Source organism: Poecilia latipinna, unplaced genomic scaffold, assembly GCF_001443285.1.
Source record: "Poecilia latipinna isolate Pla-1442-1.1 unplaced genomic scaffold, P_latipinna-1.0 Scaffold1766, whole genome shotgun sequence".
In the NCBI taxonomy this organism is placed as follows: domain Eukaryota; kingdom Metazoa; phylum Chordata; class Actinopteri; order Cyprinodontiformes; family Poeciliidae; genus Poecilia; species Poecilia latipinna.
Genome location: NW_015114382.1, coordinates 1 through 24,179, shown reverse-complemented (window position 1 = coordinate 24,179; position 24,179 = coordinate 1). Strand labels below are relative to the sequence as shown.

At 46.1% G+C, this 24,179-nt stretch overlaps 2 protein-coding genes across 4 annotated transcripts in view; one reads left to right on the top strand and one right to left on the bottom strand.

Moving 5' to 3' along the window:
- The window catches only part of raph1a (Ras association (RalGDS/AF-6) and pleckstrin homology domains 1a), an 81,740-nt gene extending 67,082 nt beyond the window's left edge, over positions 1-14,658 (top strand). For all 3 annotated transcript variants that reach the window (XM_015061008.1, XM_015061006.1, XM_015061007.1), the window contains 11 exons: positions 4,008-4,085; positions 5,449-5,523; positions 5,929-6,013; positions 8,063-8,184; positions 8,260-8,325; positions 8,432-8,575; positions 8,657-8,767; positions 8,968-9,066; positions 9,478-9,598; positions 9,881-10,011; positions 11,755-14,658. In XM_015061008.1, coding sequence (XP_014916494.1) covers positions 4,008-4,085; positions 5,449-5,523; positions 5,929-6,013; positions 8,063-8,184; positions 8,260-8,325; positions 8,432-8,575; positions 8,657-8,767; positions 8,968-9,066; positions 9,478-9,598; positions 9,881-10,011; positions 11,755-14,070 — 3,348 coding nt within the window. In that variant the 3' untranslated portion in view covers positions 14,071-14,658. The remainder of the gene's footprint in view (positions 1-4,007; positions 4,086-5,448; positions 5,524-5,928; positions 6,014-8,062; positions 8,185-8,259; positions 8,326-8,431; positions 8,576-8,656; positions 8,768-8,967; positions 9,067-9,477; positions 9,599-9,880; positions 10,012-11,754) is intronic.
- A 3,619-nt stretch (positions 14,659-18,277) lies between these two features.
- On the bottom strand, positions 18,278-24,168 carry LOC106965107 (1-phosphatidylinositol 3-phosphate 5-kinase-like). Its single transcript, XM_015061009.1, has 14 exons — positions 23,829-24,168; positions 23,370-23,427; positions 23,150-23,278; positions 22,947-23,067; positions 22,633-22,728; positions 22,473-22,553; positions 21,863-21,954; positions 21,688-21,747; positions 21,268-21,444; positions 21,078-21,181; positions 20,878-21,006; positions 19,800-20,061; positions 19,652-19,726; positions 18,278-18,637 (listed from the first exon to the last, which is right to left on the bottom strand). The coding sequence occupies exons 1-14, from the start codon at positions 24,147-24,149 to the stop codon at positions 18,522-18,524; spliced, it is 1,821 nt and encodes a 606-aa protein (XP_014916495.1). The 5' UTR covers positions 24,150-24,168; the 3' UTR covers positions 18,278-18,521.
- Between the last annotated feature and the right edge of the window lie 11 nt (positions 24,169-24,179).

The following is a 24,179-nucleotide window of genomic DNA, read 5'->3' as shown; positions in this document are numbered from 1 at the left end:
TTTTTTGGAGTTTTTTTTTATTTTTTTTTATCACAAAATAATGTGATTAAATGCTAAATCTTAGAATGGACTTACACACACACCGTATTGTGTGTGTGTGTGTGTGTGTGTGTGTGTGTGTGTGTGTGTGTGTGTATACTTGTATATAGTACAGATAGAGAACCTAGAGAACCACAAATGAAGGTTATTTGTGTTCATCATCTTTCTGGTCCTCACTTTCTTCGGTTCTACTCCACTCTACTGCTTAGGTTTGGAAGTATGGCGTTCAATAAGTTTTGGCTAAGGCTAGGATCTTATGAAGTGTAAAGTCCTATAATATAATGGGTGCATGTGTGTGTGTGCTTGCTGCTTGAGAGGTCTTGTGGACAATAAGTGCAATCCTGTTACCATTTAAGCTGCTTCTGTATTCCGCAGATCTCAGCAAATGTTCCCTAGATAAAAATCGGTAACACTTTATTTGAAGGGGTGTGCATAAGACTGACATGACACTGTCATAAAGATGACAGAACATCTGTCATGAACATGAAGGAGTCTTTATGAATGTTTATGACAGTGGTCATGAAGTGTCATTCGGTAAATAATGACACTTTTAATGCAAAGTTGCTCTCAAAGTTGCATTAAAAGTCCATTAAAAGTGCCAACTTTGCATAATTTTGTAAATTATGAATTTAATGCAAAGTTGGCATTTTTAATGGACTCTCAATGCAAAGTTCCTAATCACTTCATCAGTAATTAGGGATGGCATGTTTGACCTCAGACTTGGTTTATCGTTGCTTCTGTGCTCTGGTCATACGCTGCAGTGACCTCATCAGTACCTGGATCTGAGCCAGTGGCAGTAGTGAAGCTTAGCAGGTAAAGTTGAAGATAATGCAGATCAGTGGAGGTAATGGGACTAGCTGCTGCTTATTGTGATGCTTGTTGTTGTTCTCCGTTTGCTGGCAGTTACCAGACTCTCCTATCAGCAACTAGCAACTTTCTGCCTTAATTTTTCTAATGCATTCAGAGCACTTGTGATGCCAGATTAAGTTCAGATTAATCTAAGTGAATCCCCATGCGGAGCTCCAAAAGCGACCGTGATCCCTCAGCTGCTCTGAAGGTGAAGCTGTTGGCTTCTTAACAGCCATGGGGCAAAGGTTTCTTTCGGCATGGAAGTAAGCCAGCAGGGTGTGTTCTGATTGGATCAAAATTGTTTGCGATGTGATTGGATGGTCAACAGAGGAGGCAGAATGGTTGGACGTCACAGAAATGTGTGAAACGTGTGAGGATAATCCTCTTTGGAGAAAACGGTGGTGATTCCCAAAAGCATTACATACAGATTCACACACACGCGGAGAGCATCTGGCAGTTTTTCCTTTTTGATAAAAATAAATGTGCCTCAGTTAGCCTGATCACAAAATCTTACCAAGTATTTTTGTCTAGTTTTTGGAGCAAATATCTCAAGATATTTTTCCCCACGTTATAAGTGAAATAATCTGCCAGTGGAACTAGTCCTTTTCATCAATATTAAGAAATTATTGATGTAATGCATGCTCCCATAACCTTCTGAAAAGTTACTTTTAGGTTAGTAGCTTTGTTTCACCTGAACTAAGATATTTGCTCCAAAAACTAGACAAAAATACTTGGTAAGATTTTGTGTTTTTGCAGTGTAGCTTAGAGGATGTTCCTAAGCAACAGAGCTTGTTGCTCCTATTGTATGACTAAATCATACCTGCACTGTGCTGTCAGAGCCTAGTCCATAGCTGGCTCTGGAACTCAGTCTTAGCCCAGTTCATCAAACCCAAACAAATGCTTTTGCTCTGATGTCGTCCGTTTGCTTTAAATCCAGCTTTTACTGCTGGGGATCAAGCTGCAGATCGCCGTCTCGCTTCGCTTCCTGCTTCCAGCAATTCTGACTCCTCTGCATCACAAGCTGAGAGCAGTTTATGTCATCGTCATGAGTCAAAGCAGAGGAGGAAAAAAAGCCATCATTTTGTTTCAATTTACGGTGCCAGATTAGAAGGGGGAAGGGAGGGGAGGGCTGCAATGGACCTTGAGATTGCAGGCAGATTATGAGCTTCGGGGCCAGTCTAATTCCTGCAGCCGTGATTAGGCTGACGGTGTAATTATCCGCTCTCATTAGAGAGACTTCTGGGTGCTGCTGTGTGTGTGTGTGTATCTCCACGTTTAACACACTCTTTCTGTGTCAGTGTAACACTGCCTCTGCAGCAACTACAGTCCTCTCTCTCACACACACACACACACACTGCTGCCCTACTTATGCTTCTGCAGCATTCAGTGATTCACATCAGCCGACTCTGTTTCAACCTACGGCAGCTGAAGAGGGACAAATTCCTCCCGACTTCAAAGGCAGCCGAATGTTTATTGGACAGAATCTAATTTTAGCTTCATAATGTAGGTCAGCTGAATGTGTGAGATGCAGCTGGAGAAGATGGAAGCCGTGGCTGGCTGTGTAAACAGAAGAGCAATGACCGAGATGTGCAAAACCGAATTTTATTTCAAACAGCTCTCCATCACAGCAACATGTTGACTCTGAAGTTGAACGTAGAGCTGCACGATCTTAGGAAAACATGCGATACGGAATAATATTGAGCAACAGTTATGAGTTATAATGTTAGTTTTTCTATGGCTGGGTTAACAACCTTTCTTTTTGTTTGTTTGTTTTATTTTTTTTTTTTGATGCGTTCTATATTGGAAACAATTAAGAACTGACTCCAGTAGCAGTTTCCTTTTGAACATGACTGTAGGAGTATTTTTGTTTCTATGGAAGCTTGATGTGCACCTGGTGCCACCTGATTAATAAAAGGATCCATACTGTTCAGTTTGGGCTTCTGTTGGGAAGTAAACAAAGTATTAATGTGTGTGTGTGTTCTCGTTGATAAGGAGATTGGCCGATAATCTCATCTTTCTCATCATGAGTTCATTCTGCCCTTTCGCTCGTTCACAGTATGGATCCTCTTAAGTGTGTGTGTAGGTGTGTACTTGTATATGCTACATATAAAGCACCAGTTTCACAGTCTTTCGTTATTTGTTTTCCTGGTGCCCACTTTTTTTTTGCAGTTCTACTGGTCAGGCTTAGAGGTGTGATGTGAGTTAAGTTTTGGTTAAGGTTAGGGTTGGTAATGGTTAGGCATAACCCAGACATTTTATAGAAGTACAAGGATGTGTGTTGGTGTGTGTTTTATGTGACATCAGGCAGCTGGCCACATGCTTGTCCTCTGAGCTGATTTGGACAGAGAGAGTAAGAAGACAAAGAGAGGGACAGCTGGAAGAGTTGAAGACGGGGAGGAAGAGGGGAGGAGGAAGAGTAAGGGGCACGGCAGCTCCAGATAAACAGCCCCTCCCCTCCCTCCCACCCCGGCCAACCTTCCTTCCCTCCCGTCTCCTCCTCCGTCTCTCTTGGCCAGGGAGGATGTGACGGGACGGGAGTCGGCAAACTCCGGCGGTTTTCCATCACAGATCGTTTGGTTGCCATAGGAGCAGAGCAGGTTCTGGAGGTGCTGCTGTCCGGCTGAGGTCCACGCGCCGTCACTTCGGATAATCCTCGTTCAGTAGGATCGCGGTGAAGCCGCCGTTTTAATCCAATCTCAATCCCGTGCGAACACGGAGAGGACGGTGAAGATGATGGTTGTGAACAGGGGCAGAAGGAGAGGAACGGGTAGTCAGGCGTTTCGGATGCTTCCTTACTGTTGGGTCTTTCTGGCCAGTGCACGCGTGTTCTGGGACTAACCTTTACAGGATTTCCCTCTACCGGGTTGGGGAGGCTGGGCGCATGCCGACATCCCTGCAGGACGAAGCGTCGCCACTCAGCCGGCTCTCAAAGATAAATAGCAACTCGATCAACGAACCTCACCTGGTTTTCATTTGATGTGACGTAGAAACGAGAGATTTTGTTACAATGAGCTCCTGTTGGAGGAACCAGGTAGGAGAGCAGGTCTTCCAGCAGTTTGTTTTCATTTTCTCAACTGTGATGTGTGTGTGTGTGTGTGTGTGTGTGTGTGTGTGTGTAGGAGGAGCAGGCTGCCAAGTTAAAGGCGGAGAATATCCGGGTGGCTTTGGAGAAGATCAAGGAGGCACAGGTGAAGAAGGTGAGTCAGCTCCACACACACACACACACACACACACACAGTGTATATTTATATTCTGTTGGTGTGTACATGTGTTGGGAGGAGTGGGTTTCTGGGTCAGGTTAGTGTTACTGCACTTTTAAAAGCTCCAGTCATAACAACTGGAGTCAACCTACACACACACACACACGCCACTCAACATAATGAACACTGCAAGTAAAATCCCAAAGAGACTGGATTAACAACCAGGATTTACTATACACACACAGAGGGACTCCAGCTCCTCAGTGTGTGTGTGTGTGTGTGTGTGTGTTAGTGTTTTGGGAATAAATCATCTGTTGCATCGATTCTGCTCAGAGATGAAAGTGATCATGTTGGACAGTGAGTTTCTCCAGGTTTCCTTCAGGCTCATAACTCAAAACAAGATTTGATGCAATGTTTGTGTTTTCAGCTACTGGATCAGGATACACACTGGATGCTGTGTGATTCACTTCCAGTCTCATGTTTGAAGCCTCACTTTGTCTCGTCCCAACATTATCACTGTGGCCAAAAAGCTCAGTCATTTCCAGTCCCGTCTGACCGTGTCCAGGAAGTGTTTGGCTTGGCCCTGCTGATGTTGAACTCCCTGATGTCCCAGGATCCTCCAGGTTCCAGCAGACTTTAATAATTGTGATTTTTTTAAATTTGATTTTAAAACCACAGCTGGTTTTAGAATCGATAAGACAGGCTGTCATTAAGCCAGAGTCTGGAGATGACATGTTGTGAATTGGTGCCATGTGATTAAACTCATGGTGAGGTTCAAAGTTTTGGACAAGAAGGACAGGAGAGACGCCATGGCTGTCCAGGAGGACAGGATAGTTGTTTGACTGTGCTATAAAATGGCACTATGTACCCTTTAAATTTTGGACATTTCAGGGAGCTTTCCAGATCTGGACTTGTGGTCCAACTGGGATCAACTCTAACCTCCGAATCAGGAATCAGGATCAAAGCATTGCCTCCGTTCAGCTGCGTTAGCTTAACCAGAGGTTGACTGAATCATCCTCCAGTCGGATTCCTGCTGAAACCCTTTGCTGCAGCAGAGTCTGCAGTCTTCCACTCATGCATGTGATTCAGTAAAGGGTAATGCTGCAGAATAAGAGGACGGGGCTCGGTGAAATGGACCGCCTTCGGCTCAATTTGCTCCTTTTTCTGGGTCACATTTTCGGCTCAAACAATCAAAGTAAAGCAAAGATTTGCTGGAATCCCGTTGAAAGCTGCTCCCTCTTCTTGGTTTGCGATATGAAGCCTTGGACGCCAGTCAGAGCTCCGAGAGCCGATTGGGCGACGCGTTGCTCCTTCGATGTGCGGGAACATGACGGCTGACCTCCTCTGCTCTTCTTCACAGCTGGTCATCCGTGTTCATCTGTCAGACGAGAGCTCAAAGACCATGATGGTGGACGAGAGACAGACGGTCAGACAGGTACACCTTCTGCTCCTGCACCAGTAGAACCACCACTGATTCTTTTTTTGTTTGTTTGTTTGTTTTTATAAAGTTTGAGGTCAGGAATAGCTGTTTTCATTTTGTGGGGACATGGAGCTTTTTGTCCAAGACATCATATTGACATAATCCTCATCCCCATCTATGAAAAGCTTTTCTTCAAAGGTCTTACACTCATTTATCTAAAAAGTACCTTAAATATTTTAATCCCAGGTCTACTGATGGGGCTATTTATTTTTCTTTTTTTTGTATTTTATATATATATTTTTTATTTTCTCATAGACATATGGTGTCTTTATTAATGCCAGTCCCAAGCCTAATCTGAAGCCGGAGTAGTTTTGAGGTCAGTCCTCGGGTCAGTACCTGACTGTGTCTCCTGTTCTTCAGGTTCTGGACAGTCTGCTGGATAAATCTCACTGTGGTTACAGTCCAGACTGGTCCCTGGTGGAAACCATCACAGAGCTGCAGATGGGTGAGTGCACACCTCCACACAGACACAGTCACCTGATCAGTGACTGAATGTTCACACAGATGAGTTTGATCCAGCTGCTACAGACGAAAACTTGGATACTGCAGTGCCATCAACTTTATAGTATTGTCTCAAACATTTGTTATCAAAAGCTTTTGTGTACACAGAATGAAGGCACAGTAGTTCATCTTATTAAATTGTGGTAAGTAGTAGTGAAGGGAATCAGTTGGACCTGGAGTTGGCGGCTTTTGGACGCCTGGCATTAAACTGGTTTCCTGTTAGATCAGGACCTTTGAGCTGTACTTTTTTTTTTTTTCCCCTGCAGGAAATAAGAGTAGCGGTTCTCTTCTTTTTAACCGTGCATGTCAACATTAAATTATATATTTTAAGTTTCAGTGCTGTCTTTGCAAAGCCAGACAAAGCTGAGGATATAAAGCAGTAAAATCGGCAGATATGCTTCATGTAGCTCCAGGTCACATTCCTCCTTTCCAATTTGTTTTGTCCAATATAATTCCATTACATCCATTTCGTATCTGCAAATCACTGTCAGTCGTTTCCTATGGAATTTTCATGAATTATGGAGATAAAATCTCATAATTACAATTACCATTATAATATGTTTAATTGTGTACTGTATTTTCAGACTTTGTATTGTGCTCGATTCCCATTAGCTTATGGTTGTTCCCCTGTTGTAGTGTTAATGTGATCCAGCCATTAAGCTCAGTAATGTGTCGTTCTGATGTCAGATATTATTTTTTGGAGTCTTTTCTTTTGGCAGATTATTAGTGCACTGTAGAACATGACTTTAAGTCCTCTGTTTGGTTTGAAACATTCCCCAGGTGGATACAAAGTGACTTGTGGTCAGTGTGAAATGTCCTTGTTTTTGTTCAGTTCTTGTCTGGAGCAAAACAACCAGAACCTGGACAGGCTTAGTGGTAAAACAACCAGCACCGTTTCATGCTTCTCATTTTGTCTCCCGTCAGATTCATGGCTCTGTCTGGCCAGCCTTGGTCCTTATTGATTCTGGCTCTCGTTGATTTGTTTTTGGTCTACATCATAAATAAGTGTTGGTTCTAAAATCCTCATATGTTGTCATGAAATGCATATTTAAAACCTCTTTTTTGGATTGTTTTGGGCCTAAAACCTGACTCAAATCATGACGTGTTGGATGTGGGACTCACAAAAAATATGATTATTTTACAGAAGTTATTTCTTTTCAACATTGTCGCCTTTCAAACACTTTGTTCCTAAATTAACACTTTAGAATGAAACACTATCAAGTGTTACTTTGTCCTAGCAGCCTACGTAGTTCCAGTTTGGTGCATTTCTCAAAAAGAGGAAAGAAAAATGTTTCTTTTTATTTTATTTTTACCTTATTCTGCTGTGAATGAAGTAACAGGATGCGACCCTGAACAAATAAGAACCATCTGTGTGAGAATAAGTAAGCAAACCTTTGCTGACTAATGGATTCAGGTCGTGGATTAGCATTAGCATCATTAGTTCAGTCGGCAGCAGGAGCTTCGGTGAAGCCATGAAGCCGTTACCTCCTTTTATAAGGCTGATGAGGGATTGTTGCCTCTTTAAAGGCGTTTTGAACTGGGGTCACATGTCTGCTGCTGTAGACTTCATGGCTTTGGCCTGTTTTGACTCGTTAGCGATGTGCTGTCTAAAAAAAAAAAAAACTGTGGCTAGCTAGGTTAGCATTGGTGCTGTGAGTGATTCAGGTCAACACAGAGCAAGATGCATACTTTGTTCCTGTTGAACAAAGCTGACATGAAGCTCTTATTTGATCCTGTTTCGTAGTTTCAGTTTGCTGTTAGTTCCCTCCATAAACGTGTGTGAAGGTCAAGAAAGATGAACCAGGAAATTTATGGTTGCATCTCTTCCCAGGGAATTTTGAAAATATGACTAGGTAATTACGTTATTGGAAGACATTATTAGCAAAATCTAAACACCAACTAGCCATATTGCGTGTGTGTTTGATGCTAATGTCGTAATAATCTTTTTTTTCTTCTGATTTTCACGTCTTGATGCACGTCTCCCTGTCTGCAGAACGGATCTTCGAGGACCACGAGAACCTGGTGGAGAACCTGCTGAACTGGACCAGAGACAGCCAGAACCGCCTCATGTTCACCGAGCGCATCGAGAAGTACGCCCTGTTCAAAAACCCACAGGTAAACAGAACACACACATCTGCCCGCACCTGGGGACCTGCTCCTCTTTTCTCACATGCTTCCCGTCTGCTGCAGAACTACTTACTGGGGCGGAAGGAGACGTGCGAGATGGCAGAGAGGAACAAAGAAGCTCTGCTAGAGGTGGGTTAGTTCGGCCTTCTTTGGATACACTCCCATGTTTTCCCACTTGAAAATCTTTAGGCAGAAACAGGAGAACTGACAGGAAAAGCTTCGATTTGCTTCCCAGGAGTGCTTCGGAGGCAGTTCGGTGTCTGTCCCTGAGATGGAGGGAGTGCTGTGGCTGAAAGAGGACGGCAAAAAGTCATGGAAGAAACGTTACTTTCTGCTCAGAGCATCTGGGATCTACTACGTCCCAAAGGGCAAGGCCAAGGTGTGTGACGGACGGAGGCTGGGTGGAGGGACCCTCTGTGTGTGTGGTAAAGCTGAAGCTCTCTGTTTGGCCTGTTTCCAGACGTCCAGGGACCTGGTGTGTTTCCTCCAGCTGGATCACGTCAATGTTTACCTGGGTCATGACTACAAGAGCAAGTACAAGGCTCCTACTGACTTCTGCATGGTGCTGAAGGTAAAATGTTCAAGTCATGGTCTACACCTGCCACCTACTGGTCAGAAACTGTCTTTACACTCCATACAGACCTGTTCAATGAATTGTATTATTACTTAAATTCATATTAGGAACTTTATCACTAAATGAACCACATTTAATTACACACAGACGGACATTTGAAATTTTATGTGTGTGTGTGTGTGTGTGTGTGTGTTTAGCACCCCCAGATCCAGAAGAAGTCTCAGTATATAAAGTACCTGTGCTGTGATGACATCAGAACTCTCCAACAATGGATCAACAGTATTCGCATTGCAAAGGTACTGATTGGATTACAGATGTAACATCTATATGCTGCGTCTCTAAGCTAGCTTACAGACTGGGAAGCCATCCACCTGTTACCTAGCAATAAGTTGACCTTATAGCTAAATTATATGAGGCGACTGGTTTTACTGGGCCCAGTTCACTTGGTCAGACCTTTCCACTTCCTGCTTTCACATCCATTCAATTCTGTAATGGCTGAAAACAAAAAGAATCAAGCAGCTCCAACAGCCTAGTCAAAGTCCACATCTCAGCAGGGCTGAAAAGCTTAATAAGTCTCTGCAGAAGAAACATCCACAAGCCTCAGTGAACTGAAAGCAGCATTGGACAGGAGAGTGGGGCGGCTCTAAGCTGTATGCGTGTGTGTTTGCCTGTGTGTGTGTGTGTGTGTGTGTGTGTGTGTTTGTCAGTACGGGAAGCAGCTGTACATCAACTTCCAGGAGGCCATGAGGAGGACAGAGGCCGCCTACGATTGGTCTTCCCTCTCTTCTTCTTCCATCAAGTCCGGCTCCAGCTCTTCCAGCCTCCCAGGTCTGTTCCAGATCCTTCAGTCTCAAACTCCAGTCCTCAGTCGCTGTCCTGCTACTTCAGGCTCCAACGTTAGCTTGTTAGCAGAGCTCTGTAGAGCGTGACTGCATGTTGACGAGGCAGAGTAGTCGTTTGAGTCAAGCCTGTAAAAGTGGCAGCAGTCCGGCCCTTGAGGAATGCAGTTTGAAACTGCTGGTTTAGTCCCGGTAAAGCCACGCTGTGCATCGTGACCTCATAGTGCCGCTGCTGTCGACTCAACCTCTGACCTCCTGCTGAATCCCACAGAGTCGCAGTCCAACCACTCCAGCCAATCAGACAGCGGCGTGTCAGAGCTGGCGTCATCCGGACACACCCGCTCCCAGAGTGTGGTCAGCTCCATCTTCTCCGACGCCTGGAGGAGAGGAACGCAAGGAGAGGTGTGAACACACACACACACGCACGCGCACACACACACAAAATCAATCAATCATTTTTATTCTGTTCCCACAATTCCGTTCTGCTTTTCTATCAGCGCTTAAAGGTGAAAGGACGAATGATGGTTCCTCTCTGTGTGGGGGGAGGAGGAGGCAGTGGAGGTTAGACAGGAAGTGACGTAACAAGCATGTGAAGTCTTTAACAGCCTGTCTGTTTGGCGTTTGTGTTTGAAGTGAAGACACACTGGGAATGATGGGAAATCTGCAAATAAATAAAGGAAGAGGCAGAAATAAAGAGACTCTATTTACAAATACTTTATTAAGAATATTATAAAAAGCTGACGTACTGCAGAGAGTGTATAGCGAATAATGTTTTGCTGTCAGAATTCCCATATTCAAAAGCTGAGCATCAAATCCCAGCTGAACAGATGCATCATGGGACTAAAGCCAGCTCAGCGCGCCTGCCTCACTGCATTCCCACATGGATAATGAGCGTGTTGCTGCACGGCGTCTCTACTTCCAGATGCTTCAGTGAAACATCAGCGTCCAGATCTGTTCTCAGGAAACGTCAGCAGTTGGCCGTTTTCCACGCCAGACGTTTGTTTGATGGCAGGATGTGTTTGGAATGGAACCGGGGAAGTGATGGCCCAGCTGGACCAGAGCTCAGCATGTCCTCTGCTCCGTCCTCACTTCCTGTATTAGCTTGTTGTTCTTTACGGCTCCTCTTGCTGAAACAGGATCTGTTTTCAGAACATCTCCTGTCTCTTAAATCAGGGCTGTCCAAACCTTTTCCACATCCAAGGGTTGAAAAGTGAGTTCTAATTAATACCCGGAGAAATGCTATTGCATTTTTTTAAAGCTTTGAATTGTTACGCAAATAAACTAAACACGCAATATCTTAATGAAAAGAAGAAACAGTCTTACTTTTGTGAAATTGTGAATGAAAATTCTACAATTTTAAAGGTAAAAAAGGACAGAGAGAGCAGAAGTTATCAGTAGAAATCTGCCTCTAGACCTGCAGAAAGAGGTCAAACTCATAACTCATTTTGATTTCAGGCCATATTAGGATCATGGACAGTCTCAAAGGTTGTTATAATATTAATATATATTTAAAAAAAAAAAAAAAAGCTGTGTCTGCATTCAATGAGTACTTCTTTAAAATGAAATGTTGCACATCTTTTCACTTTGTAATTTTTATTTATTTTTTGCAGTCATAATCACAGATTTTGCGGTGCTAATTTAGAAAGATTTGCAAGGAATTTTGAAATATTTGTGCTTAGGTATGACATTAAATGTGACTTGTTAATCGCCTCATCAGTCCCACCCAGACTATAATAAAGTACAGCTAAGCTAGCAGTGTAGCAGAAGGAAGAAATACTGCCACCTGCAGGTGGGAGTTGGCATCACTTGAACCATGGGTTTGACTATTACAGAAAAATGCAATGGACTCCCCCCCAGGCCTTGACTTTAACACGTGTCTTGAAGGACACACTAATCTGGATTTCTGCTGAATGAAGACAGTAGGAGCGTTATTAACTGCTTATAACCTTTAATTATAAGCAAGGCACTTTGAATTGCCTTGTTGCTGAAAATGTGCTATATAAATAAAATTACCTTACCTTTAACCAAATCTTGTTCTCCTCTGTTTGGTTTGATGTCGGATTTCTTGCATCTCGTTTGTTTTTAGCAAATTGTACGTTTTATTGTCTTCCTCCTCCCTCACCACTTCTCTTCCTCTGCCCACAGATGATGAAGATGGACCCCATCAGTAGGCCCATCCCTGTCCAGATCCCCAGCCTCTCCCCCCAGCCTCAGACTCCGCCTTCCCGGAGCAGCTACACCGATGGGCTCGTCCCGTCCGAGGACTCCTCCTCCTCTCCATCCCCGCCCTCGCCTCCTCCCCCCCCTCCACCCGCCGTGGCCAGTATGGGCCACCAGGGGGCACCTCCTTCCTCCTACGTGAAGTACAGCACTCTGGCTCGCCTGCAGAGCCAAAACCAGGCTAGAACGCAGCAGGCGGCCGGCGCCGGTACCACCCCCCTTCCCTTGCAGAACTACAACACCCTCCCAGCTTCTTACGGCACCTCCCCGCCGTCGCCCCCTCCTCCTCCACCACCTGTGGCACCGGCCCCTGGCTCGGCCATGGCTGCCCTAAAGTTCGGTCTGCCAAGCCCCAACTGTCTCCCGCCGCCGCCTCTGCCAGAGGAGGAGGCACTGGAGCCGCACAGCCTCCCACCCCCTCCTCCAGAGGGCCTGGATGCCAACGGGCTGCCCCCTCCTCCCCCTCTGGAGCCCCTCCCCAACCCCTGCCCCCAGCTCTCCAACGCAGGCCTGCAGCAGTTCCTGTCACAGAAGTTCCCCAACATGGTGTACGACTTCACCCCCGCAGCGCTGCAGGACGGTTCCCCCCCGCCCCCTCCACCTCCCACAGAACTCTCCCCCCCAGCATCACTACAAGTCCTCCGGCCTCTGTCTCCCAATGCCCCCCCACCCGCTCCTCCCAAAACCTTCTCCGGTGGATTCCCTCCTCTGACCGCCCCAAAACCGTCTGGCCCTTCCTCCCTCCCCATCGCCCTCTCCCCGGTGTCCCCCACCCAGCCGTTTTCTGGACACGGCCCTGTCAGGAAGCAGCAGAGCTTCTCAACGGGACACTCCCCGAATCAGCCCCCTCCCACACTGCCCAAGCAGCATAGCCTCTCCTCCAAGAACTTGGCCATCTCTCCCTCCTCCTCCTCCTCGTCCGTCTCCATCGCCGCGGCTACCTCCTCTTTGGTCAAACAGATTGTCAATCAGTTCCCAGGAAACACTTCCCCCCTGCCCCCCTCCAGCTCCGCTCCCCAGTCCCCTCCTGCAGTCAAGGCCAAACCAAAGTGGCAAATCGGGGGCACCGCAGTGCCACAGTCACCTGAGTTCCCCCCGCCTCCCCCTGACAGCTCCTTAGGAGACTTTCCTCCTCCGCCCTCTTCCTCCTCCAAGTCGGGCTCCCCCATCAAGAAGTCTCCCTCGACCTCCTCCACGGGGTCCACCAAGCGTGGGCCTCCCCCAACCCCACAGAGGGCCTCCTCCATGAAAGACCCTCAAGAGGAGCGGCCCAAGAAGGTGGAGAGTCTGTTGAGTAAATTTGGCCAGGCCCCCCAGACGGGAACATCGTCGAGCTCCTCCTCAGCAACGGGATCTCCTTCCAAAGACTCCACCTCCCTTCCAGCGCCGCTCCCCAAGCCGGGGAAGCTGAACCTGGCCAACCTGCCTCTGGTCATCCAGGGCCTGCAGAGCGGCCAGCAGCATCAGCCTGACTTCCCTTCGCCTCCTCCCCCGCCTCCTCCCTCCCAGCATCCTCACCTGGACTCATCAGCCGACTTTTTCCCTCCCCCGCCGACCGAATCGGAGCTCTTCCCTCCCCCGCCTCACCCCTCTGAGTTCCATCACCCTCCCAAGGTCGCCGTTGTGAATCCCCAGCCTCAGATGCAGCCTCCTCCACAGTCTGCAACATCCTCTTTCTCCTCGTCGTCATGGAAGCAAGGCTCACTGAAAAAGGGGGCGGTGCCTCCTCCGGCAATGAACCGGCGCAGTAGCAACACGGCTCAGTACGACACCACCATGTCACTGCCTCTCTCGCCTCCACCCCTGTCCCAAACCCCACCCCCCTCCCTCTCGTCCTACTCCTCCTCCTCCTCCCCCATCCCCCCTACCTCCCCAAAGTCAGCAGGGCCTGCCTCTCTGGCCTTCAAGCCTCACTTCCTGGAGGACCTGAACCGCACGCTGAAGAGGAAGTCAGTGTCGCGCCACGGCTCGCTCACCTCCTCCCACCTTATCCCCTCCTCCAAGATGGAGCCCGTGGGCACAATGGACGACATGGCGCTCCTGCCGCCTCCCCCCCCAGAGCTCCTGCCGCAACAGCATCAGCAGGGGGTCCGGGGACACTCCCACACCCTGTCGCGGCACCACGGGCGCTCCCAATCGGCCAAACATGGCAACATCTCAGGCTATGCAACGCTGCGGCGAGGCCCGCCTCCCGCCCCTCCCAAACGGGACCAAAGCACCAAACTGACCAGTGAGTGGTAGGAGGCGGTGACTCTGACTGTAGCTCATTGACCAATCAGGTCCCGTTGTTCCTGCGGAGAGGAAAAACACCTGTCTCTTCTCGGTCTCCTTCGGACTCTAAGCAAGTGGCGAAGCTACTCCTAATCTCAGATTAATCCTCATTATTCCCATGGTTACATGTTTAATCCAACATGAGTAACAATTTAAATATATAAATATGTATATGTATATAGTTAGCAAGACAGAAAATCACCCCTCCAGCTTTTTTTCACATCTGTGCAGCTTTGCATTGAAACATATGAAAGACTTGAAGTGACGTTTAGCTGCGATGTACCAGGTACTGCATGAACCGAGGAGTCAGGGCAAAGAACCACGGAGGAGGAAGGTCGATGATGATGATGATGTGTATAGAAGTGTATATTGTGAGAGGTGAGGGGGGAAGTGTGTGCGTGTAGGGGAGGGGCAATCCTAGAGGGAGCATTGCCATTTCTTCCACCCTGTTTTTTTTTTTTTGCGTGTTTTTTATATCAAATTATTTAATACTGGAAAAATATTGTAATAATTATTTTGAATTTTAAAAAGTGGAAGAGGAAAATGAGTGTGACTGGACATGTGACTGTTTTCTACGAGCACCTGCTTCACCAGGCTCCCACTTTCATTTGATCAAACCGCGTTTCGGCTGATCTGCTGGTTGGTGAGCCCTGACAGTTCCTCCCTCCCAAACCTGGATCGGTTTCCCACCATCAGACGGTTTTTGTTTGTTCACACCCTTTGAACTTTTTCACTGTTTTGTCATGTAACTACAACGGAGTATTAGGGCCATACTAATAAAAAAAAACAATTAAATTACAAGAATAAAGTTATATGTGTTTATTCTCTTAATACTATGACTTTATTTGAGTATTATTCTCGTAAATCTTTTCTTGTAATTTTATTTTTTAATTATTTCTTTGGCATGGCCTCAATACTCCATCTTTTGTTACACACTGCAGCCTGTTCATTAGGATTTATTGTGGCAGACCAAGACACAGTAGTGAATAAATGGGAAATGGAAGGAAAACGTGGTTTTCAGTATTGCCTCCGAATAAACCGGGTCAGTACGTTGCAGAATTACATTTTGATTAATTCAGTAATGTTCTCCACCTTCTTCCTGTATTTTCCTTCATATTGCTCAGTCTGTCTATCCCAGCCCATTGACTTGCTTCCCTGATCCCACTGGAGAAAAACAACCCCACAGCATGATGCTGCCTACACCATGTTACATGATGTCTTCAGGATGATGTGCAGGACTGACGTATCCTTCTGCTTCTCATTTATGCATTCACTTGTGTAAAGTCCAATGTGACCATCTCAAGCGTGTTTTTGTAATGTTCACAGTATGAAGCAGTTCAAGGGGTGTGAAAACTTTTGCAAGGTGCTGTTGATGTCAACCACATCCTGGGTTTCCAGAAGATTCCAGGGGTCGGGGCCCGGGGACAGGCTGGGATTAGTCCGAATGTTGAAATGTACAGGACAAACACTTTTTTTTTTTTTTTTTTTTTTTTTACGCGAGTTAGAAAATCTGCCGGTAAGGTCAGCCACTTTACCCCCCCCTGCGTCATTTGGTAGTGTTGCACCAGTTCTGATGTCTTCCCTCCCCTCTGAGTGGGGCGGAGCCTGTTCCAAGCTGGGAGGCCGGATTCACCCCAGACAGGCTGCAGTAACCCAAACCAACAGCTAGAGGCAGATTACAGCGAGTGGCAGAGCAAGCAGGCAGCCAGAGGCTCAACATCTGCCAGAAAGATGTGAACTGGTGCCAGCGCCTCTGCCGCTGCGGTCTAACTCTGGCTGAGCTCCACCACCAGCTCCACCTGGTGGCAGTTTTCTGCTTCACAGATCCATCACTAGTTGGTTAGTTTTAGCGTGTAGCAGCTCTAGAAATGCCCTGGGAACAAGTGCCTGGAAACAAACAGCTCTCTCTGCTGGCAGGAGTGTGGAATCATCACATTCCAGCTGAGGACACGCCCCTCTGGATGCTGAGGACACGCCCCTCTGGATGCTGAGGACACGCCTGAACCAGCTAAGCATCACCTTTAAGTGACTGTGACCTTTAGGGAGAGAAGATCTGTGTTAGACTGCAGGGTCACACGAATCTCAAGTGTGGCTCAAAGGCAACTTCCTTGTTTGTTACCCTGAACCGTTTCCAGGGAAACAGCTCTGTTTCCGTTACTCCATCTTCAGGACAGGAAGCCGACGATAAACACGTCTGAAGGGATTATCTGACCCTGAAAACGGACCTGGAGATGACAGTAAAACGCTGACTGGAATTATAACTCTGGAGCCACAAGGGGGCCTAAAAAAATATATAAAATATGTATTTTATATATTTTTCTATATATTATCCATTGAGAAAAAGCCCAGAATATGACACAATAATTTAAAATCCCCCAGAAAACAACAAAACAAGGTTAAAACTGCTGAAAAAAAAAATAAAGATTTTTTTAAGGGGAATACTTTCTTAATTTAAGCAGTTTAAAAGACCATAACCCATCAGAATTAAACTCTTTTAGACCAAAACTCAAAAGAACTTCTGACATCTTTAGTTATTTACACAAAAGGTGAATCTTATTTATTGGATATAGTGGAGAAATAGCTGAACACTTTGAACCGAGCTGCCTTGATTTAAGGGAGGCATTTGGATCAGACCCGGAGCAGAACCTCCGGGTCTGATCCGGGTTGGGGATCCTCAGTGACACTGTGACCCCGTACTGATCCACGTCCCTCTGTTCTGTCGGTTTAATCACACCTAGTTCCCTTCGTTTGGTTTAAAAAACAAAAACACAACCTGGTGCCAGAAATCCCACTGAGCTGAAAGTCAGGAGAAACGTTCCGGGTTGTTCCATGGACGGTTCAGATGAAGGTTTTCTGTTCTTTAATCTTCCTGCTGCACACGGCTGACCTCGCTTCAGAATGATCCTGCATGACACCAACACCACCAAAACAAGAGCACAGAAGCCAAAAACGTCGACTTACTGCCCCAGTTTAAACCCTTTATGTGCAATTTTCTTTGAGTTATTTATTTCCAGAGTTTAGAAGGTTTTCTGTCAGACCTGCTCTGATGTCGGGCAGCGGACTTCCTCTGAGAAGAGCTTCTGATGGACTGAAAGGAAAACACACACCTGGCACATGCAGTGGTGCGTTCAGGTGACTGCCAACACAGACAGACAGTTCTAAACTGTCAGGCGTCTCGTTTGAGGACACGAGGCAGAACGGCCTGCTGCTGCTGCTGGTGTGAAACCTGCTGATGCATTTCAAATAAAGGAGGAAAAAGTCAAAGAACTGAGTCATGTTGAGTTTTTAACGCACATTCACTTCAATTCTTTCATGTCTGAGTTGCAGAAAGGGAGCATATTTCAAAGCATTTTTTTTTTTACATTGAGAACGAAAGCCCACAATCCAGTGTCTTAGAAAATTAGAATATTATAAAAGATAAAGAAAAAACAAGTTATGGTTATAAAAGCTGGCTTTGCTGTATTCAGTCATATCAGTGGATAGTTGAGTGGATGGAAAAAGTGGGTAGGAAAAAGAAGCACCAGCCACCTGGATGACTGCTGCCTTCAGAGGATTGTTGAGCAAAATCCATTCAAAAACTTAAAGGCAATTCACCAGGAGTCAGAGCAGACTGATGGGAAACTTAAAAAGTTCACTCTACAATATTACTTCATGAATATAGAAGTAATTTTTAAGTCGAGTCATGCAATGGTGGTTTCTTCATCTCCATTAAAGTATCGAATAAAAAAAAACAAAAAAACAACAGCAGTAGTGGTGGGTACGCCGGTAGAAAAATGTCGGCATTTAAACATCTGATGTGACCCTGAGCATCAGTTCCACAGCAGACTCTCCGTCTGCTGACCTCAGGCCCGTCATGTTGAGTGACTGGATTAATGAGGTTCTGCAGGTAGTACGGGCTCCTCGGTGTGCCACTCCCCAAGGCTACTGCAGCCTTTAAACATAACGCCACGATCACTCCACGTTTTGCTCCATCCATCCATCGAGTTCGATCAGCTTCCCTGTCTGATGAAGAGAAACACCACCAACCTCAAAACAAGAACAGCTGATGCATCACAGGATGCGTTCAAGTTCACAACAGTTTCTGGGAGATAGGAGCTCTGAAGATGAGGGGAGTATTTCATGAATACAGACCAACTCTTGAGTTAGATGTTACACAAATGAATGAAGTGCAACAGTCTGCTGTGTTAATAATCTTTAATAGTCACATAATCTCTGTACAAATACAAACATTAAATTACAGGAAGCGGTTTGTTCAGCTGAATGTTTCCGAAGGTCCACTCAGTAAATGGAACCAAGCAGAAAACCAGAACCTCTCTGCAGCACCGGGGGGTCCAGAGTCGCTGCAGCGCGTCGAGCAAGGCAGAATGAACGCTGTGGAATGACGGCGAGCCAGGAGTGGACTGCTGGGTGTCGGGTCGGGCTCAGCAGTTGATCCCCAGGCCGGTCCAGTGGTCCGGCACCATCAGGAAGTATTTATCCATGGCCTCGCAGAAGCGAGCCCTGTACAGCTCTGGTGAAACCACGGTGGGCATCTTCCCTGCAGAGCAAATCCAGAAGCTCACCAAGAACTTTGCTCAGAAGAAACGGAACAGATTAGACCCATCATGTTTCAAACACGTTTTTTTCTTTTGCCTTAAAATCTTAAAGTACTGATGCTGTACTAAACCTCCATTTATTTTATTTTATTATGCATTTAGTTTATGACCTAAATATTTAGCTTGAACCCAAGCTAAATATTTCTATCTAGCAAGCTAAATATTAACTAAACATTTGGCTAGCTAATTAAATAAGCTAGCTAAATTTATCCAGACATTCATATTGTATATGAGGCCCGTCACGGTTTGGTTCCACCACTGCTACAAGACTTTTCCTTTTGCAAACCAATTACAGTTAAACTAAACTACAGGAGCAGTTGGTGTGAGAGACTGTAAAATACCATTTAGGTAAAGTTATTTCAATCCGTTGTCATTTTCTCTTTGGGTTTCAGACTATTGCTTTATTGTTTCATGAAGTCATTTTGTAGCAATGCTTACTGTCTTGAATATGTTTTAAATGAACTAAAGTTTTACATGTTTTTTTTCCTTACGGGTGTCACTTATTCTTCTGATAAATATTTACTTTAAGTTACACAATACACTGAAATCTGTTAAATCACAGGTCATGAATGTTATGAATGCTAATTGTAACTTTGTTTTTTTTTATCCTTCCTATGAACCTGCTAGGAAACTACAGATTCAAATTAGCCGGTCTGGCTAAATCTGGCTAATGATGATGAAGTGTCTCCTTTATGAAATAAATAAAATTCAAATATTTTGCAACTGTGACACCAGATGAACACAACTTTGAAGAACGAAGCCTCATTTTTTCCTGTTAGGTTTGTGCTGTAATCTGGTGCAGCGCATCAAATGATTGCTTTTATATTTGAGCTGTACATTATTCCTTTCCAAATAAAGTCTACTACTTCTAAATAACCCAAATTGTTGCTGTTAACTTTTGACTAACTACAAACGGCGCCCCATGAGCGTGACAGAAGATCTGCCTGATGAAGTACCTTGGCCTCCCAGAATTCCAGTGGATTTGACGACCATCTCCAGTTTCTTGTCCCAGGTAAATGTCCTGATGTAATCTGGAGCAGACGGCAGAGGAAGCACTGTCAGCACTCAGCTTCTGACCCACAACACAGAGGCCTCCACACTCACCTATGATCCCCACCACCAGCTGGTCAGTGGCGTCGTCCCGCCCCACCAGCAGGGAGTAATCGATGATGAGGTGGCTGGACAGGAAGTAGGCGTCGCTGTGGATGGCCGCCCTGAGGATGGCCTTGCAGTGGGAGCGGATGTAGAGCGGGTTGTCATGGATCAGCTTCAGGAGGTTCTCGTCCAGCAGAACCACCTCGCAGCTCTCCTTCCCGGAGTCCGTCTTCACGTTTCGATTCCTCAGAGAGCCTTTCAGGTCGAACACCTACAGGAAACCTCAGCGGTCAGGAACTTCATATAGAGGGCTGAAGGGACACTGAAGAAAATAAAAAAAGAAGTACTCTCTCTCACACACACACCAGACTACGGAGCCCCCTAAAGGACATGGGGGGGGGATGTATTTTGTGTTTCTTTGCAAGACTGAAAGTCTTTCTTACGGTGGCCACCGTACCTTCTGCTATAATATAAGGTTTTTCCATGCATGTTAGTATCTCATTTGTGAGATATCCGAAGGTTTATATCTTTTTCTTTGGGATAGAAATCCACCACAAACCTATTTGCAAAATGTAAAGGCAACATAGATCAAACATGGGCTTTCCATCCCCTTTAAGACATAAACCAAAACTTTCTATATGTAGGAAAGAAAAAGTACATCCAAATTACTTGGACTGTTTCTGAGTCATTATCACAGGGTAATAAAGTAATTGGATAGTTTTGATTGTCTCTTTGTGTTGGTAATAAAGGGCCGTTTCATCTCAGCCTTACACAGACAGACATGAACATGTGTGAATAAATCGATTTTCAATCAGTTTTTTGCACCAAAGAGCTATAAAACAAACACATTTTCTGAGAGATATTAACATTACTAACATGCATGGAAAATCCTTATGAGAACCTTATATAAAAGCAGGAAGTATGGTGGCCACCATAAGGAAGACTTTCAGTATGTCCCCTAGGAGGCTCCATACCACACACTGCCTGGCGCACACAAGATGGTCTTTATTTTTTTCTTCAATGTCCCTTTAGGGGCCCCGTACGTTCAGCAGTACTCAGAACACAACCCAGCTGTGAGCTGACCCACCTGAGCCATTTTGCGGCCGTAGAAGAGGTTCTCCATGACCAGCAGGTCCAGTTTCTTCTCGGCGTTGTTCTGGGAGTTCTTGTATCCGATCCGGTAAACTCCCAGGATCTTGGCCAGCACAGTCGGCCGCTGCGGACCAAACCTGGTTAAACGCTGAACCGCTTCGAGCTGACAAACAGGAACGGGAGCTGCTGGCGTACCTTCTGCTGCACAGCTCCAGTGATGTAGGTGAAGTAGTGCGGAGCAAAGTCCAGGAAGGACTGGACCTCCAGCCGGGGCATCTGCTTCAGGATGAAGCGGTCGTCTGGAGGAGACAAGGCAACGGGAGTTTGAATTTTAAACCAAAGACCTGAGCAGATGGAGCAGCCTTCCAGAGACTTCCTGTCTAACCTTCAGTGGCGTAGAAGACGGCTCCGGACTTCCCTCCCCGGGCCTGCCAGTTCACACAGTGGGACAGCGAGCGGACAAAGTCCTCCTCGCTGCTCTCCATGATCTCCTCACGCATCCTGTGGAACTCCTCGGCGTAGTAGATCCGACAGTAGAACTTGGCGTTGGCGTCTGAGAACTCTGGGCAGGAAATGACAAATGCTGAGATCTAACAGGAGGTGTGATCCGAGCCCAGAGAAGTGATGTCCTCGTAGCATCTACATCTGTTAGACCATAGAGCTGGATTTGATTCAGCTGATAAGCAGCACTTTGTTGATTTACATCAGCTTACCATCCGTTTTTACTTTTCTTAAATTTATCCAAGAATGTATTTCAAATCCAGATATTTGATTCTGTTTGTCCCAGAGAAATTCAGAGACTCACGGAGCTCGATGTGTGGGTTCACCGTCTGTTTCTTCTGCTTATCTGCTGAATCGGCATCCTCTGAAAATGGGTGGGGGGGGGAAAAAAAAAAAAACGGAAAGCTTAAAGAATTTTCCCATCTGTCAGTCTGCAGTGAAATGCTGCTTTTGCTTCGTTGGAACGTGTGGATCCGTACTGAGAGGCTCGCCGTCGGCGCTGCTGCGACTCTGCTGCGCCGCCAGAGAATCGCTGGGCCTCGCAGGGCTGCTCTTCACCCGACTCTCCGCACTGCACACACCCAGAGGAACCAGAGGTCAGACCTGCTGACTCAGCGTTCTGAGACGCGCTGACATTTAGTCATTTAGACTAAATATCATCTAGACAAACTATTTCAGGCAGTTTGTTGTATCAAACTTTTGTTCAGCCACCGGAATGAGATGTTGCGATTGTTTCTGCGGCACTAATTTAGACATTTTTTAAGGACTTTTTATGATATTTGTGCTAACGAATGACGTTAAATGTGACTTTTTATCAAACACTATATGGGGATTCAACTCGACATCAAGTAAGGCTGAGGCAGTAGTCTTTTAAACTCAATGTTTCTGGCCAATTTTGAGAAAAATTTACAGTAAAAAAAAAAACCTGAGAAAACTGTGGGAATCTGTAGATTTTGTGTGAACTGGAGGGACTTAGTCATGTAATTTGGAGTTTAGAGGGCCACATAAAAAGCTACAGCGGGCCACATTTGGCCCACGGGCCTTGTGTTTGACGGCCGAAGCCGTTCACATAACATGAAAGCCGAGTACCTGGCAGGCTGCTGAGCGTCGTCCCCGGCTGCGCTGGACGACTTGGACAGGTCGTCCAGCGCCGTTTTGTACTCTTTGCAGCTGGGGGACAACAGAACCGAACAGCAGGTCAGCAACTCTGAGGTGGAGCAATCAAAGGGTAAAGGGGGTGAAAGGTCACCTGAGAGCGAAGGCGATGATGGAGCTCGGCTCACGCTCGCACACGGCGATTGGCACCCGCTCGTGTTCGTACATCAGGTAATGTTTATCTGGATCACTGAAACACACACACACACCGCCATCTCATTAAGCACTTCTCTATTAACTGCAGGGTTCACACACATTTCGATTCCAAAACGGCACATTTTACAAGAGATCAAATCTCATTCTTGTCCATTTTTATAGCAAAAATACAAAGTTCACAGTGGATATACAAAAAGATGGATGTCTGAACCCCTCTTCCAGCTCAGGAACCGACTCTGATACGACACTTACAACGGGATAGGGATGGGGTTGTAACTGTTGCCGGGCAGAAAGTTGGCCAGGATGGCTTTCATGGTGGATTTCTCCTTCACCTGGCTGTCAGTGGAGCCCAGCAGGTGGCCTTCAAACACATCTGGAAGGCCACAGAATCAAAACATGAAGAGCAGAAGCAGAAATGATAAAGAGAATGTGCAGGTCAGAGTGAATCTGTGAACCTTCTGGGATGCTGACAGAGTCCGGTTCACTGAAACTGGGTCCAGTTGTGGTGGAATCAGCTCCGGGGTCTCCAGGTGACGGAAGCAGGGACGAGGTGGTTGAGGGCAGTGGGCACAGGTGGCGGTCCTCTGATGAGAGAAAAACAGCAGCTTCACACAAAACACCACCTGCAGGAAACCTTTTATTAGGACAAAGAATGTGGAGGTTATTTGAACCCACCTTTCTCCCCATTCTGGACCACAGGGGACGGGTTCCGAGGGGAGGAGTCCAGAGCGCTCTGTATAGCACAAAAACATGGAGGATTAGCAGCCAAAACACTGCAGCTGCCCACACTGGACAGGAAGCTCATGAGGGTCGGTCAGCTGAATAACACATGGTCTCATTTCAGATGCTTCCTGTCCGGTTCAGAAGGGAAGTGAGGAACCAGAGAGCTGGAATATGAAATACTACAACAAAATAAAAACTAGCTAGCTCGGTCAGGAAAAACTACAAAAAATGGTTCATTCCTTAATAATCAGCTTTTTCGTCAAACTATAGGAAACTGGATGCTTTCCAAGGTTAGAAGACACAGAGGAGGCGTGAGCAGCATTTCTACATCTCAGCACAAACTTCTGTGCTGCTAACCAGGCCTGATGGCTACAGCAGCTAGTGGTGTCTGAGCACAGCAGCGATGCCCACCTTGGTGTCGTCAGTGGTGTTGGGTCGGTGTCTGCCTGGACTCGGCGGGACAGACAGACGCTTCCTGCCCTTCTCCTGCTGGAACAGGTCCTGGAGTCTGCAGGAGAGAAAAAAAAAAACAATCAGGAGTTTTAATGAAGCACAAGATGCTTCAGTGTTTTTTCTAAGGGCGCGGTCATAATCTGTGACGGCTACCAGGCTGAAAAAGGCCTGTGCAGTTTCAGGTCGGACTGGTTTTATTTTTTTATTGAACTGTTTGAAATTTAAATTTCCACTCCAGTGAATACTGGTAAATGCACTAAATGATTTGCACGTTTTCATCTCGGTGTAGAATCCTGGAGTTCCCATCTT